General features: G+C 40.8%; 1 protein-coding gene across 1 annotated transcript in view; it reads left to right on the top strand.

Annotated features, from left to right (window-relative positions):
* apln (apelin) overlaps positions 1-11,937 on the top strand; it is a 21,316-nt gene extending 9,379 nt beyond the window's left edge. Inside the window, exons 2-3 of the mRNA XM_061284429.1 lie at positions 7,824-7,996; positions 10,574-11,937. Of these exons, the coding sequence (XP_061140413.1) occupies positions 7,824-7,990 (167 nt within the window). The 3' untranslated portion in view covers positions 7,991-7,996; positions 10,574-11,937. The remainder of the gene's footprint in view (positions 1-7,823; positions 7,997-10,573) is intronic.
* Positions 11,938-15,259: the final 3,322 nt, after the last annotated feature.

The raw sequence follows: 15,259 nt of genomic DNA, 5'->3' as shown, positions 1-15,259 counted from the left end.
CATCACAAGTGTATATACAGTGTACTGTGGGGAGAGAAAGGCCCCTGCATAGTGACATTTCCCTCCTGTTTCTCCTCCTCCAACCTGTCAAATGGCAGTAGGCAGGTTCACAGCCCAAGAGGAGGTGGGATGATGATGACACAGGAGAGAGCGGGGTTGTGTTTTGCTTTGTCCTTGACATGCCGTCTTTAAGGATACTCTCAGTCAGCATCACAAATGTGGATGTAGCCGACTTCAGTACCGTTCCTCAAGATATAAGACTACTGCACATTGGTGGTCAAACTTCAGCTGTATGGTGGCGAGGTACTCAATTCAAGCCACTGCAGTTCACAAAAGTACCAGTTGGGCAAATAGTGAACAATTCATTAATAAAAGGCTTCAAGCTTTTAGTGGCACTCCCAGTTGAGGTTTACTGCATAATTAAACACAAAAGCAACATTAACCCATTGCGTATTGAAAACAACACAGTTATTCTTTAGCAAAGTATGCTTACCTTATTGCTAACAAACAACGGAAAACATTGTTGACATGCTGATGGTTTGCACGGATTGCCGTCAATATTTGGACACAAACGGTGGAGCAACACATTTAGACAGCTAATAAGACAAATTGGCAATAGTAACAAAAAATTTTCTTTCACTATGATTAATGAATAATATTACAGCATCTTCCTGGGTCACCAGTTGTTTTTCGGTTATAGTTGTAGAAGAAGAACTATTTTTCTTTTCTTTATGTTTGTTTGCATGCCTGTGGTGCTCCTTCAATTACGCCCTGACAGATCACATATATCTGATGCCATAGCCCTGGCCAATAGTAAGAAAGTAGTAATTGATGTCGAGAAGTATTGTGAGGTGATACATCTGGACTGAGAGACTAAGATTTTTGTACGTTGGGGAGGAGGTAAATTTAGCCTGTGTTTTTAGAGGAGAGTCCTGCCACATGTTTTCAAGTAATAATCTATAAGTCATTTATTTTAAATAATATGAGTGTTTAGATTGTGACACATTTATATTAAACTATTGATGCACTGACACTATAGACTTCAACTGGAACCATCTTCCACAACTGCTTATCATGTTTGGACTGGCAGCAGGGCCGGGAAACTCAAATTTTGTTCTTCACCAGGGAAAAGTTTGAGGACTTATTTAGTTTGGCTGCTGGAGTACAGAAGCCCCCAACTTGTAGTAACCTTGTAGCCACAAATTCACCCCTCCAACTAGAAGTGTGACTGCAAATAAAGCGACAGGCAGTCAAGTAGCGAGGGGAGTCGAGAGCTTCATTAGCCGGCTCAGTGCTGCTGCCGGCAGCACTTTGAACCGGTAGCGCTCTGATCATCAGCGAGCACGCCATCTCACACCTCATCATTTCATACGCTCGCTACTTTGGGCACAAGGCAGGCAGGCTGACTCACAGGGACATCTGCAGAAAGTAGTGGGCTGCTTGTTTTTTATCTTAATTTTCTCTGAACCTTCACACTGAGGGTACGGTGAGGGGTTGCAATCGAAAGCTGCATTAAACGGGAGAAACTTTTCATGCACTTTGCTTTCCTAATGGACAAAGACGGCCTTCAGCTCGGCCACAAGCGCAGCATTATCATAGCGCAACAATGCTGCATATCAAACAGCCCCCAGCCCAAATCAAAGACGACACAAGACAAATGCTCCTGAGACTGCAGAGGAGGTTTAACATCACAGATAAAACGATCATTGATTCTAACTGTACCATATGCTGGTACGTTGATGAAATCTGACTTTGGAACAGGGGTGTCTAACCTTTTTACTCAAGGTAAAATAAATTAAGGCTGAAAGAGTCTCAACATTCTTGACTTTTAACACGCTTAAACTAATCAATCACCGTAAGTGAGGATATTATTCTTTATAGTTTTAAATATCGTTACTGTCTGTCAGAAATCTCACAGGGCAATGCAAATGTCCCCCGGATTGTCGTTTGGACCGCCCTAGATTATAATTTAAGATGATTGATCTAGCTCCGAACTGAGCGGCTTCATGGTGGCTGCCATGGTATGGTGGTCTGAAACTCAGCAATTGGTACCACTTTCTGCCAATGGCCAAAATTACTTCGGGTGGCGTCTGCGATGAGCATCAACTGCCTACCTGTTTGGACATATTCTACTACGTGTAGGGCGGACGTGTGTGGCGAGGGATGACAAATCCCTCTCTTTGAGGCTGTGACAGCGCGAGCGTTTATTTAACGCTAAGAGAATGTTTGTATTGTTCTAGCACAATTAACACTTCATCCCGGATAAATAATCCTGATCCGCTAATGTGCTTACGCCGTGGCAAGCATCTCTGCTTCGTCTGGCTGTGTGGGTTAGCGTGTCTTTGGTAACGATGTGGATTCACCGGCTAATGCCACTCGTCGCCTCTAAGTTAATGAAGAAGGGGAGAAGCAGGGTTGAGACAGCGGGTCTCTGCTCCTCCGACGTCACACGATAACCATGGCTACACCCTCCAGGGAACTCATTCTTCCTCTCCACAGCAAAGCCAATTGATGTTTGCTTACCCAGGAGGTTTGCACATTGTCCGTATAATAGGCTGCAACCACAAAGCATGTTATTCTCTTTTTTAGTACCCTTTTTATTATTCGCAATAATTGTAGGAACATAATGTAATTGTGCGGTTGCAGAGAGACAATCATTGACATGTAATTCTATTGTGTGACCAAAATAGACTCTTTTTACTGCTCAATTTTATCCTTCGTTCAAAGGGATCATTAGAATTCAATCAAATAACTCAATGTTGGGAGGCGTGAACTATAATTTTCTCCAGTCCAAAGATTTAACAATGTCTGAATTAGTGAATTTTCTGCAAAAGTGCTAAAGGCACTCAGGGACACAAAAGCAATATCCTTTCTATGTTGCTCCAAACCAAGCCGGCATCGTTCCATGTTATGTGGTGATGGCTCTCATCTTTAATAATCAGTGTCAACTCATTTCTGTCTTCGTCATTATTGTCAGTGAAAGCATTGCAAATACAAATTCCGCGGGAATTGTGAAACCCACTTCACCATTACAGGTAGGACCAGTTTACAGCGCTGTTTAGTGAACCACTACTTTTATCAAAGGTGGAAATGTACCTGACCTACATACAATAGGTGAAAATCTGCAAAATAAAAAGACCCACATCTAAAACATTTCTTAAGAAAATCTCCAATGTGCTTTAAACAAAAATGTATTCAAGCACAAAAATTATGAGCTACTGTTATATTCAATGTCTAAACATTATTTGTTTTCAAATATGATGCTTAAAGGGTTGTTTATATATTTGTTTTCCATTAGCTAGCAGACTAAAGACTAAACCTTGTGTTTGTTTGAAATTCACCACATGTATTTCTACTAGTTTTAGATTTACTTTGACCATAAACTTCAACTGGAAGTGAAAGGGTTAGGGTTGTCTCTTTCTTTGAAGAATTGCTCACTGTTTGCAAACGTGATGATTACTGTGGAGTGAGTTGGGTCAAGCTTACACTTCAGTTGGGTTCAAACGTGATAGTAAAGTGGTACACACAGTTGACTTTAGTTCCTACTGAATACTTTTATACAACTGACTAGTGAACAGTCTAAGGTGTACAGAAAATGGATGGGAATTTATTTCCTGATTAATATGCCAAAGCGCCAAATCACACTAATAGCCACACCATATCGTCAAAGATTTGGTTGAAAAGTTTTTCCGTTTCTGGAAGTGGCTAAGACTTGGACATACTGTAAAGTAAAATTCACTCCGATAACAACCTTCCTTCTTCTGCTAGTTGTTTGTTTCCGGATATCTCCAGAACAATCTACAGCGTGTGTCACAGAGATGTCAGATAAGCGCTGCAAGCAGAGTAAAGGGAACATGGCGGACAGATTAAATGCTCGTCAGGGTCTCGTCATGCGATTGTGACACGGCTGATTCACCATTGACGCGACGTAGATGGCAGGCAAGATGGTTAAACAAACGGCCATTAAGATCCAAGAGACGATCAATCAGAGAATATTGAATGTGGATTAAATGTCGATGGCCACTGCAAACAGTGTTTGTATACATACATTTACCGCGACCTCAACTCTGAACACAGCGCCTCTGTGTGCTCGCTGCAATCGTTTCTCTCGCAGTCTTGTGTAAATTAATCTGCGCTGCACTAATGACAGAAAAATGTGTGTTGTCGCTCCATTTACAAGCGCAGACATTTGTTATGAGGTTGTTTTGGCAGTCGGTTCACACAAATCAGCTTTACGACTATTCATAAGCAGCTCTGGCCCATTGGCAGCACTGTGATGTGCACTTTGTTCTCGCCTGCCATGAGGGCAGCTGATGAACTCGGCTTTAAACCAAAGAATGGGCATTTTTCTTCCCTGGAAGTTATATTTTATATCCCGAAAGGCTGCGGTTTTGATGATGGACTGTTGCAGTAACAATACAGAGGAGCTGTCAATATTCCTCTTTGCACTAGGCCGTGATAAGAAGGACAGCGCGGCATTTGATGAGAGGCAACGTATCGCCTCAGGATGTGTTTGGAAACCAGGGCGGCGAATCAAACAGCTCATCTTGACAGTGACAACTATTCCCCAACCTACTCAAGCTTAATTTGCTTTCAACTCTAGCATCCATCTATGCAGAAGTACGTAACATCCAGTCATTCTTAAATTTCCGAATATATTAAACTTTAATTTGAGAATTAGCAACAGGAAGATAAGAGTTCCGATTTGGTGCAAAGACAGAAGAGGGGTCCAAGGTCATCAGAGAAAAGAGCTAAGAGGTTTACTATTGTCAGACATATGTTATCCAGTTAGTTTTGTGCTTTACCAGCTCAGGAGAAACACGAGTATCTCTCCTGGGAAAAGATTAAAGAAGATACTACAGGGTCTGCTTCCAATTTCAGGCCAATAAAACAGATGACATATCCTTGTTTATGGAGATGGAATATGCAGTGGATACGCACACACACACACACTCACACACACAAAGAAATATATAAATATACTGTGTATATATATATATATATATATATATATATATATATATGTGTTTTGCTGGCTGTTATAAGTCACATCACAACTTTTCTTAGTGGCTGCACGAGTAATCTATACTACCAGTCATATCACCGGCCACAGGATATTTTAGCAGCTTTCATTACACGTTTCTGTGTGTTTTGACGCAGTGGATTGATTGAGATTGGACAATCGTTGCTTCCAGTGCACAGCAATTACTTGACAGGCTGCTGTGGCAGTGGACATCTAAATTGTCTCATTGCGGCCCTGGCGTGAGACAATATCAGCATCTGGGACAGGAGATGACTTTTGGCGCTATGATTATGTAGGTCACACAGTCATTTCGCAGATCCACTATACATTAAGGTGTGACTGCAGGTATACACTACCGTTCAAAAGTTTGGGGTAACAAAATTGTTTGGGTGACCCCAAACTTTTAAACGGTAGTGTAAATTCTATTATAATAAAATATTATGAATTAAATATTATAAATTATATTTTATATTTGTATGAGATTTTTTACACAGAAGATTATATATATAATCTATAAATAATTATCTAAATAAATATATACACTACCGTTCAAAGGTTTGGGGTCACCTAAACAATTATGTGACCCCAAACTTTTGAACGGTAGTGTATGTGCAAAACCAAATGTTTAAGTGATGGTCAATTGTCAAGAAGGAGGAACTAGTCCAAAATAGCCTTATTCCGAAGTCACCTAAATCTGTGATAACCTTTCCAATGTCACCAAAACCATCCCATAAGAAGCCACCATTAGAGAGAGAGCTTTCGTTCAATATTATTATTAGGCCAATTGTTTTTTCATTTGTCTTTGAGGCACGAATATGCACCTTTATAATTTCAAGTGGTGAAAGCATGTTGTCCATGTGATTAAAAGTGAGACCTGAACTATTTCAACTAGTTCTGAGTCCAATTGACAGAGAAAAGTATAAATCCTTCCTGGATGCTTCAATTTGCCATAAAACCTACCTAAACAACACGCGTATTAGCGTTCAGCCTTAAGGATTGGAAAAAAATTACCAGAATATTTCAAGAATCTGTGAATCTTTCACTACATCGAGGAATAACAAAAGGATAATGTGCGGATTAAAGCGCCTTGCGGCAAAGATGGGCTTTAAATGCGGAAATATGCAACAGATTTTTTTTCCCCTTGGTCTATGAATTAGCCTAGTGTTCTGCCACAAATATAGCGTGTAATGTGCTTGCTAAGGGGGATTATTGAGGAAATGGAACTCGAGATGTCTGGCATTTCAGGGATAACACGTAGAAAACACTCAATGAACTAGCTTACTGACACAGTTGACGAATGCCATTCAAATGCTTTCAGTTGTTCTTTTGGCAATTCTTACAGTATGGTATAGCTGAAGGTTGTGAATCATAGGAAATGATTCAAAAGGCTTTGAACCACACATAAAATCAACCTTGGGGACCTTGGAGAAGGTTGTTTAGAGTGCTGTATGCAGTTTCCACTTACATTATAGTAGGAAGGCTGTGTGTGGGGTTTTTCACCCTCAAATTCAATCTACAGCTTGGTTCAATACATTGGTTTGATTCCAACACAGCCATGTGCACATATTTTGTTTATATTTAGGATGGCATTTTAGTCATACATCTAGTTTGAAGACCTATGTGGCCCCCTCTATCACTGAGGTTGCCATCCCATTCCTAGGCTCTTAAGGAGAATTATCACTATGTTGCCAAAGTATCATTGGTAGAATACATACCTAGTATTGAAAGGTTGACACCGAGGTTTGGTTAAAAAATAACAACAGTCCCAGCTGCTTAACCTTCAACAATGTCAGTTGTACTAAAATTGTTTTTAGTAACTTAATGCCAACCTTTTGTAGTGACTTGAGCTGCTGTTTCCCTTCCAACCTCACCTCTGCGGTCCACCCTGTGACTTATCTCAAGCTGTGTCCTCAAGCAAGCCCTTGTAAAGGTTCCAAAGGTCACTCTTTAGGGAACTCTAAAAATGGTGCCAGTGTCTGTGAGCAAACTGGAATGTCATGACCCCATGTCAGTAGTTTCAATCAACTTTTGACTGTGCCCAGTGGGAATTAGTGTTCCCCCTCTTTTTGTTCGAAAGAAGTCTTAGGAGGGCAGAGAAGATTGATGAACTCAAATTGAATCAAGGAAAGAGAGAGGACTGAATTGGTTTCCAATAAGACGATCAGAATCATTACAACAATTCATCCTCAGCTCCATGCATCAGGTACTATATGTATTCCATGGAGTTATACAAATTTGATATGAAGTCAATGATTACCATAAATATCCCATTACAAATGAGGGTGCTTTGGATCATTCAGTTTATGGCAGTTTGAGCACACTGAGACGCACCAGGGGTGGACCTAGGCCTTTCGGCCAAAGGCTCTTACATGACCCAGGCCAGACTTGCCAATGGATGAGAACATCTGGAATTACTCTCGAACACGCCTACTTTCACACACGCAGATGCACGTACGCACTCACACACACACAGAATCATCTCTAATCTTGTGACAAACAAAGCGATTTGGTTCTGTCACTGTGAGATGTTTATTATCAACCTACAGGCAGAGTGACAGAGATATGAAACACGAGGTGTGGCTCACTTGATGTAAATTTGCTCTGCATTAGCTACCACCACACACACACTTGATGGAAAATTATGCTTGTTGGGCTCTCCGTACACACATACATGTCTCATGGGGCATTATCCATTAGTCTTTTCTTCCACACATAATAGACCATCATCAAAACGTGATATTTATACGAGTGTATTGGAATTATTGGTTTGTTTATTTATGTCTGTGTATGGCTCCCACAGGTCCAATGGCCTTCACGGAACATGGCAAAGAGCTGGAGGAAGCAGCTCCACTGAGAAAGCTGGTGCAGCAAAGCCCTTTGAGGAGCGGTCAGAGCCACAGACCAGCCGGATGGAAGCGGAGACGCCCACGGCCCCGCCTTTCCCACAAGGGGCCAATGCCGTTCTAGAGCAAGGTGAGGTTCAAGGCTCATAACATTTCTTAGACAGCATTCAGTCACTTTGAGTGTTTCTGCTGATGAAAGAGTCTAAATACTGAAACTCTTACAATAGTACCAGGATGTCTGTATTCAACACAAGAATGCCATTGTTGACTTTGTTGACAGATTAATGAATTTACATGCCTTCATTGTACAACAAAGGTGGGTCCTGCAGCAATGTCATTCATTTAATCATACAGGAGATTGATATTGTTAGAAACCTGACCTTTGGGTTCATTCCACTAGAATAAATATGTTCTGTTCATTTGGTTAAGTCAATTAAAACCCTTAAACAAAGATAACACTTTCAAGAGTTTGGTTTCTCGTCTTAACCTCCAGCGCTTAAAAGAATGTTTAACTTTGCTGTCAAGTCAAACAACCCGTCGTGCGAATAATCTTTTATCAAAAATCTGAGACAATATTTTACTTCTCACCTATTCGCAGTTTGATTTTCTGAGCTGACCCAAAGCAAGCTGCCTTTATTTCAAAAGAAAACAGATGAGGCGTCACTGAGAAACTAAAACATGCTAAGGCAACATGATCAAATGTACAGTGTATACATATGCTTGGCCTATGCACTCGCCAATGTTTGCACATTGCACAAAGCAACAGCAACATATACGTATGTATGCATACAGAAACACAAGACCCATTAGGGAATATTTTAAGAGACAGGGGAACTCTCTCAGACACCATTTCCTCCTCAGGGGGTGCCATGCAGACAACACCGACCTGCAAAGGGCCGTCATAAATTCAAACCGAAGTGAGATGAGGCTGCAACCCGCGGACATCAAGGCATGGTTGAAAGAAAAAAAGTCTTACAATGTGGACAGCGAGACAAACATTTTACAATCCACAGAGAATTATGATCTTTGTTGCGTTTTTCTATTTATTTTTTGTAAAACTTCCTTAATGTTGTGCGTTCCATTCAGGACGCTCAAGGGCGCAGAACAATAGTAAACAATCATTCAGAAGTAACACGCATTTGACAGAACATTGGTCACCCGGTCTTTTTGGTCAAACAATAATGAAAGAGGGAACCCTCAAAGACTTGTGAGTGTTCAGTGTGTCCAACACAATAAGGAAGTGGCTCTAAAAACTGAATGGTTCATAAATTACGACGCTGTCTCTGCAAACATCATTTAACACCCCTCTCCGGTTCAAAGTCTGTTCATTTAAAGACTTATAGGAAAAGTAAGTTGGCTATGCAGTTAAGAGGCTTAGCAGTCAGCACTCTATACGAGGCTACGGGAAGTGAAGTTTTACTACGCGCAGCTCAAGCTGGCATCCGTTGCACAGGTAGACTCGTAGCATCAGTAAATTAGTTGTAAAAAGGAGTTCAAAAGAGACAAGCTCATCTACTCTGGATGTCAAGTCATCACTGAGTATCTCTCAATTTAAGGAAAATAAGCAAATATATTTGCTGCATTCCAGAATTAACCCAGGGTATGTTTGGTTGAAAGAGTGTGGCTCATTGGAACGGTGGTCTGAATCCACCAACAAATCGGACTGATACGAATGATACAACTAGATGATGAGCTACAACACTACACAACTCATTCAGTACTACTGCACAATCCAAAATGCATCTAAAACTACAGCCGAATAAAAAAACAATGCCTCTAAGTTGAGGTGATTACGGTAGATGGTGGTACCAATCTACCAGCTGTGTCATTTAATAGCATCTCACCATCCTAATGTCCGAGGAATATTGGACAGATCATCTTTTATTCTTCAAAACACCACAGGCGATGTGAAAGTTTCCTCTTGACACATTCCAGATGTGAGATGAAAGACTCTTGATCGCAAGCTCTAACATTCAAACATTCCGCCAGGCCAATATTATAAAAGCCAACCACTAAACGACAAAGAGACGACAGGATATTACACATTTTGAAGCCACGGGAGATTTTTGAAGGCCGATGTGAGAAAGCTTAGAGCTGGAGTCCTACAATGATTTTTCCATTGAAAAAGAATGACTCCTCCTTTGAGGATGAGGGGTATGACCTCAAACAGTTGTAGTGAGATCATTCTGAGGACCCAGCAAACAAAACAGATAGTGTATACAACTCAGTGCATATCAGATACACGCATGTCAATTCACTGGGCATGACATGACTGCAGAACTATGCCAACTTGAAACAAGAATGGGCCCTTATCAGTTAAGGCAACTTGTTTTCTTGCAGCAGAGCTCAAACCTAAGGGGAATCTCTGGAAATGATCACAGAATGGATCGAAGATAAAACGCCAAATAAAGATAACAGATATCCCTTTGGACAAGTACTGATCCTGTGCCCAGAGTGTAGAATAAGGATGAGTTTGTGTTGTACATGACACATATACTGTAGAACTCTTTCAATCAAAGACCCATGAAATCTGGTTGAGACATGTCTGGATAAAGCTCTCCATCACTCTTTCTTCAAATGCAAGATAATATGCGATGCCACACACAGGAGGCTCTGTTCGATGTGGCCCACACTTATCAAACAGGAAATTTAAAACATGACTCATGAACACACATTCTGATGACACTTCTGTGTTTCTCTTTTTCAGGCACTGCTTTAAGCGCCATCCCCCAGGTTCTGATTTCTATGCTCTTCCTTTGCCATGGGGGGCCTTGCTGCTAAGGGCCTATGCTTGCCCAGCCTGAAGAGTGATGTCCATAGCACCTGCTGGTTCTTCAAGCAACTCTGTCCACAAGAAAAAAAAAAAAAATCAGGACAAGCCGCTCAACCCTTAGCTCTAAGGAGGAACGAGGGAGGGAAGTGATGGGGGGGTGGAGAGTTACTGAGCCCCTAGCCATCTGATTCTAATCCTCTGTCACCCTAAATGACTTGATCTATCTCTGTCTTCTCCCAAATGTTGTTTTTCTTTACGTATCATTTGCTTTTTAGACACCAATCATAGCAGTCTCCTTGAGAGTCGTACACACTTAGCATGACATGGTTCAGACTCTCTAAGAGCATCTGTCACTTCTCTCGTGTAATTTTCCTGTCAATGGAATCTAAGGTTGGCCCCCAATTGTGTCACTGTGTAGCAGCTTAATGGTTTTTGCAAAGGAAGAAGGAGCTAATCACACAACAGTTAATTGGTCAAATATTATTATTATTAATATATTATTTGCTAGTCTATTTCTACTGCTCAAAGGAGTCGACAGTTGAATGAGCAATTAGCAAGGCAGGAGTGTTGCATTTGACTGTGCTTTGCATTTTCTAATGCCATCCACATTTCATTTTTGACAGAAACAATTGCACACATGTCCAAATAATCGACTTAAGTGGCAGAACTACTATATTTGGGAGATTCTGGAATCTGAAGCTAGTTTGGTGTTCGGAACTGCACTCGAGGTCTCTGTAGCAGCATGTGTCAACTCAAATGAGTCTTAAACTCCAAATTTCATTTTCAGTCGTTACCCTACCACCTTTCTGCCACACGACTGTTAACTGGCATTGGCAGTCTGTCCCACTTACAGGCTTGCCTTGCCTTTTAATGAAGTGCCAAATGATGAAACCACTCTAAATGCTGCCAGGGTGTGAAGAAATTGCCTCTGTTAAAGTCTTGAAATACTGACACGCATTTGAAGTTAGGGGTGAATCAACATTGGATCATACCATTTCAATTACTAAACCTCAAATGGCACTTCACCCTTGGCTAAATACTCCCAGTTTGGGATTATCTGAATGATACACCTTCAAGGATGGGCATCTTCTTGATGCCTGGATTTATTCCCCTGCATTACTTAGAAGAAAGTGTCGCAAATGAGAAACCTCGCAGGAGGCACACCCACTTTTACCTTGGCTCATGCCCCAAATCAAGATCACGAATGGTCCTGCTGTCTAATCCTATAGTGACTTTAAACCTTTGACCAAACGATATGCCTTTGCATCATACTGGAATACATCACTGTTTATCTATGATCTCTGTGTTTAAGTCTTTATTTTTCCTCAGGGTGCTTGCGTAGAGGCTTGTACTAAATCAGTCTATCATATAAAACAAACATAGAGTTTGCAACATTTAAAGCTTATATCAGCATATTTTCGTAAACATCATTACTCTCATTGCGTGTAGTACAATATAACCATGTAACCATGTCGTGACCCTTTCCGGTGGTGATCTTTTGCCTACATTGAGTTGGGTACAGTTGCCTTGCCAGTCCGCCAGCTCTTCCACAGCACAGGTGGTTGAGGCTTTGATCCGTACCCTCATTAAAATGCTGAGTTAATCTTTCTCAGATGGATCTCCCCGAGGCTGACCGGGGCCACGTAGACTGAGCTCGTTGGTTAAATTGGCTTAGACTGGAACCTCAGCCTCGACCCCCATCCCCTCAATGCCCTCCGTCACTTCATAGCAAGCCTGGTTCAGTGTATAACCATGTCACTAAGACCTTTCACCGCCATTTGTTAGGCTTGAGGACCAAAGCACAAACTGTGACTTAACTTATACCCCAAGTCTCTTTGTTGCTGCATCTCATGCAAATATTTTAATCAAACAAATAGGCGTGTAAGGCTTCCGAGCCTTTATGAAGAGCGCATTAAAAATCCCAGTGGTAGTCAACACTGCCAAGATTATACCTTGATTAAAAATTGAATAAATCCTCGAGCACTGTGAAGCGTAATAATTCCAGTTCTACTGTTGTTGTTTTTTTCCTATCCTGCCAGACAGAAATGTAGATTTTATTAACGCTACTCGGGTGTGAGGTTGACTATGATGGGGGAAGATAGTCAGGGGACAGAAGTTTTGACGTCGCAAGTCGACTGCGTCACGACGAGGGGTTCATATTGATATCCACCACCCCACGCCCCATCTCAGAAGTTATTATAACTGGAGCCGAACGTCTGTATCCGCATTCTTCTTCATGAATGTATCCTCACCATCTGCACCAGCCGTGCTGCCCTTCAAGAGACCAGAGCAAACCAACGTCAACCCCACACGGAATCTTGCTGAATAAAAAATTCAAAGACAAATATCCCGCAGGTCCCAAGTATCTGGTTTGAAGTAATCTCAACAAATAAGCGTGGCTTTGCTCCAAGGCCTCTCTGCATGGGTTCGCCAGGCTGCACTTTTGCAATTACATTATGCTGCTGGAAAAATATGCCCTGAAAACAAGAGTCTCTTGGTTTGAAAAGGTTTTCCAGTGTGTTGTGACAATTCTATCTTGTCCATTTAGGTTTTTTTTTTTTTTTCTTTGTCTAGCTGGTTGTCCAAAGCTTACCTTTTTGACTACAGTCTGAAACGTTGTATCTTTTGTGGATGTAACAAAATAGAAAAGTAGTCTGCAGCACAATATGTCGTGGACACGTGAAAGCTTTCAGGCATCCCTTTTTTTTTTTTTTTTTTGTGTAGATCGTAGCCCAGAGCACATCAGGTTAATGGGCCTTGTGGTGTGGAAGGACAAGCATGTTTAGGCTCAGGCTGAAACGGTAAACCAATACATTATGCTCGAAGAGTTTAACCATTTGCCCAAATGGTCTTTTGCAGCAAGAGAAACCATTTTTTGCCTCTCAATGTTTCCTCTCCGGTTCTTCTTCTCTCTGACCATCACAAGGCCTGAGTAATGTTTCTATGCACTTGTTAGCATGTTCAAGAAAATGTTTGTTCTGACACCTTGCCCCCACGTTTGTTTGTTTTTGTTTTGGTCCATATCCATTTGACTGGGTGTAAAAATTTACAGTAGGTGTGTTACGGGTGAAGACACACATTTCGCAAAACAAGATCTGCTTAAATCCCAGTATCATTTTATACTTTGACTTACAAAATGAAGCAAAATCAGAGACAGAAGATTGGTACGGGCGAGTCCAACATTTTCCCAAAATGCATCATGTCAGCCTTCTGTGTATTCCAATCATCTGGGCCACCCAAAGGATGACTCGGGTTTTTTTTTCCTCCTGTGGGAAACGACTATGATCTGATATTATCTCGGCGCTTGGCAAATGAGACTGCCTACACCTAGAATAGCACACAGGCCCCCCTCCTGCCCTGATTTTGCAAACATTCTCCATCCACGTGAAAAGCATCATGCGCACCACGCGGGGAGACTTGCGGGCTGGCATAACAGTGTTATGAGGTCCCAAGCGGAAAGAAAATGTATTATTCCTACATTCAGTTTTAAGGTGTGTGCTCAATATTACTCACCAGGCCAAATGTACAGTCCCCTGTCTCTGTTTTGATGTTGAACTGGGCAAAAATAAATGACATAAATAAAATAAAACAAGTGTATCAGAAATGGTTGAAATACTGTGTACATATTTGAACTTTTGGTTTCTAATTTATAAAATATAAGCTTTAGCTCTTGGAGTACTTATTTTCCCTTTCACGTGTAGCTTTGTGTTTTTATTTTCTATTTCTGTAAAGTGTGTAAATATATCTTTATGATAATAAGTAATATTAAAAATCTTATTTTAAGAAAACACGCTTTGGAGTCATTTTTGGCCAGGAAAAAAACTAACTAACATGACATGGTCCCTTTATTGCAGGTTCTGAGCGATTAATACAGTAAGTTCCCCATGAACACTGTCTCCTGTTGGAATGCTAGCATACCAGTAAGTTAAAAAACTGGAACTGAATTACTACCTGGTGATGACAGTCTAAACTCTAAAAGGTTTCATATAAAAAAAATTAAAAAAAGCAATAGATTCCTGCCTGGTTGATAAATAGCTTTTATTCCTGACACAGTACAAAAAGAAATATTGTTTAATAAAGTGGTTAACTGAATAGCTTACATATTGATAAATGCACTGAAATAAATAAGACTACTTACGGAGGAGGATTAGGGACAGTGAAGGAATAAAAAAAGGGGGGGTGACAGGATTCTGACTTTTTTTCTCTCAGAATCCCCCCTTTAAAGTGATAAATCCCACTTTAAAGTCAGAATTCTGAGAATAAAGTCAGAATTCCCCCTTTAAAGTCAGAATTCTGAGAATTAAGTCGACTCTAAAGTCAGCAAGTGGGTATTCTCACTTTAAAGTCAGAATTCTGAGAAAAAAAGTCGAATCCTGTCACCCCCCTTTATTTTTCTTCACTGGCCCTAATCCTTTTCAGTAACTACTAAAATGGTTTGTAATTGCATATTTTTTTTACTTCCAATTGGGAATATTACTATTGCGTTATCTCAAATACTTGAACACCTTTCCTATTGCATTATTTGTGTATTGTTGTTGTTTACCTCCATGTCACTAGAGGGACTCTCATGCTTTGTCATGCATTGTACTGGGAAGCATATGAAAACCCGTTGTGAAAAAC

This window comes from Syngnathus typhle, linkage group LG1 (genome assembly GCF_033458585.1).
Source record: "Syngnathus typhle isolate RoL2023-S1 ecotype Sweden linkage group LG1, RoL_Styp_1.0, whole genome shotgun sequence".
NCBI lineage: Eukaryota > Metazoa > Chordata > Actinopteri > Syngnathiformes > Syngnathidae > Syngnathus > Syngnathus typhle.
This window is presented reverse-complemented; position numbering and strand designations above follow the sequence as displayed.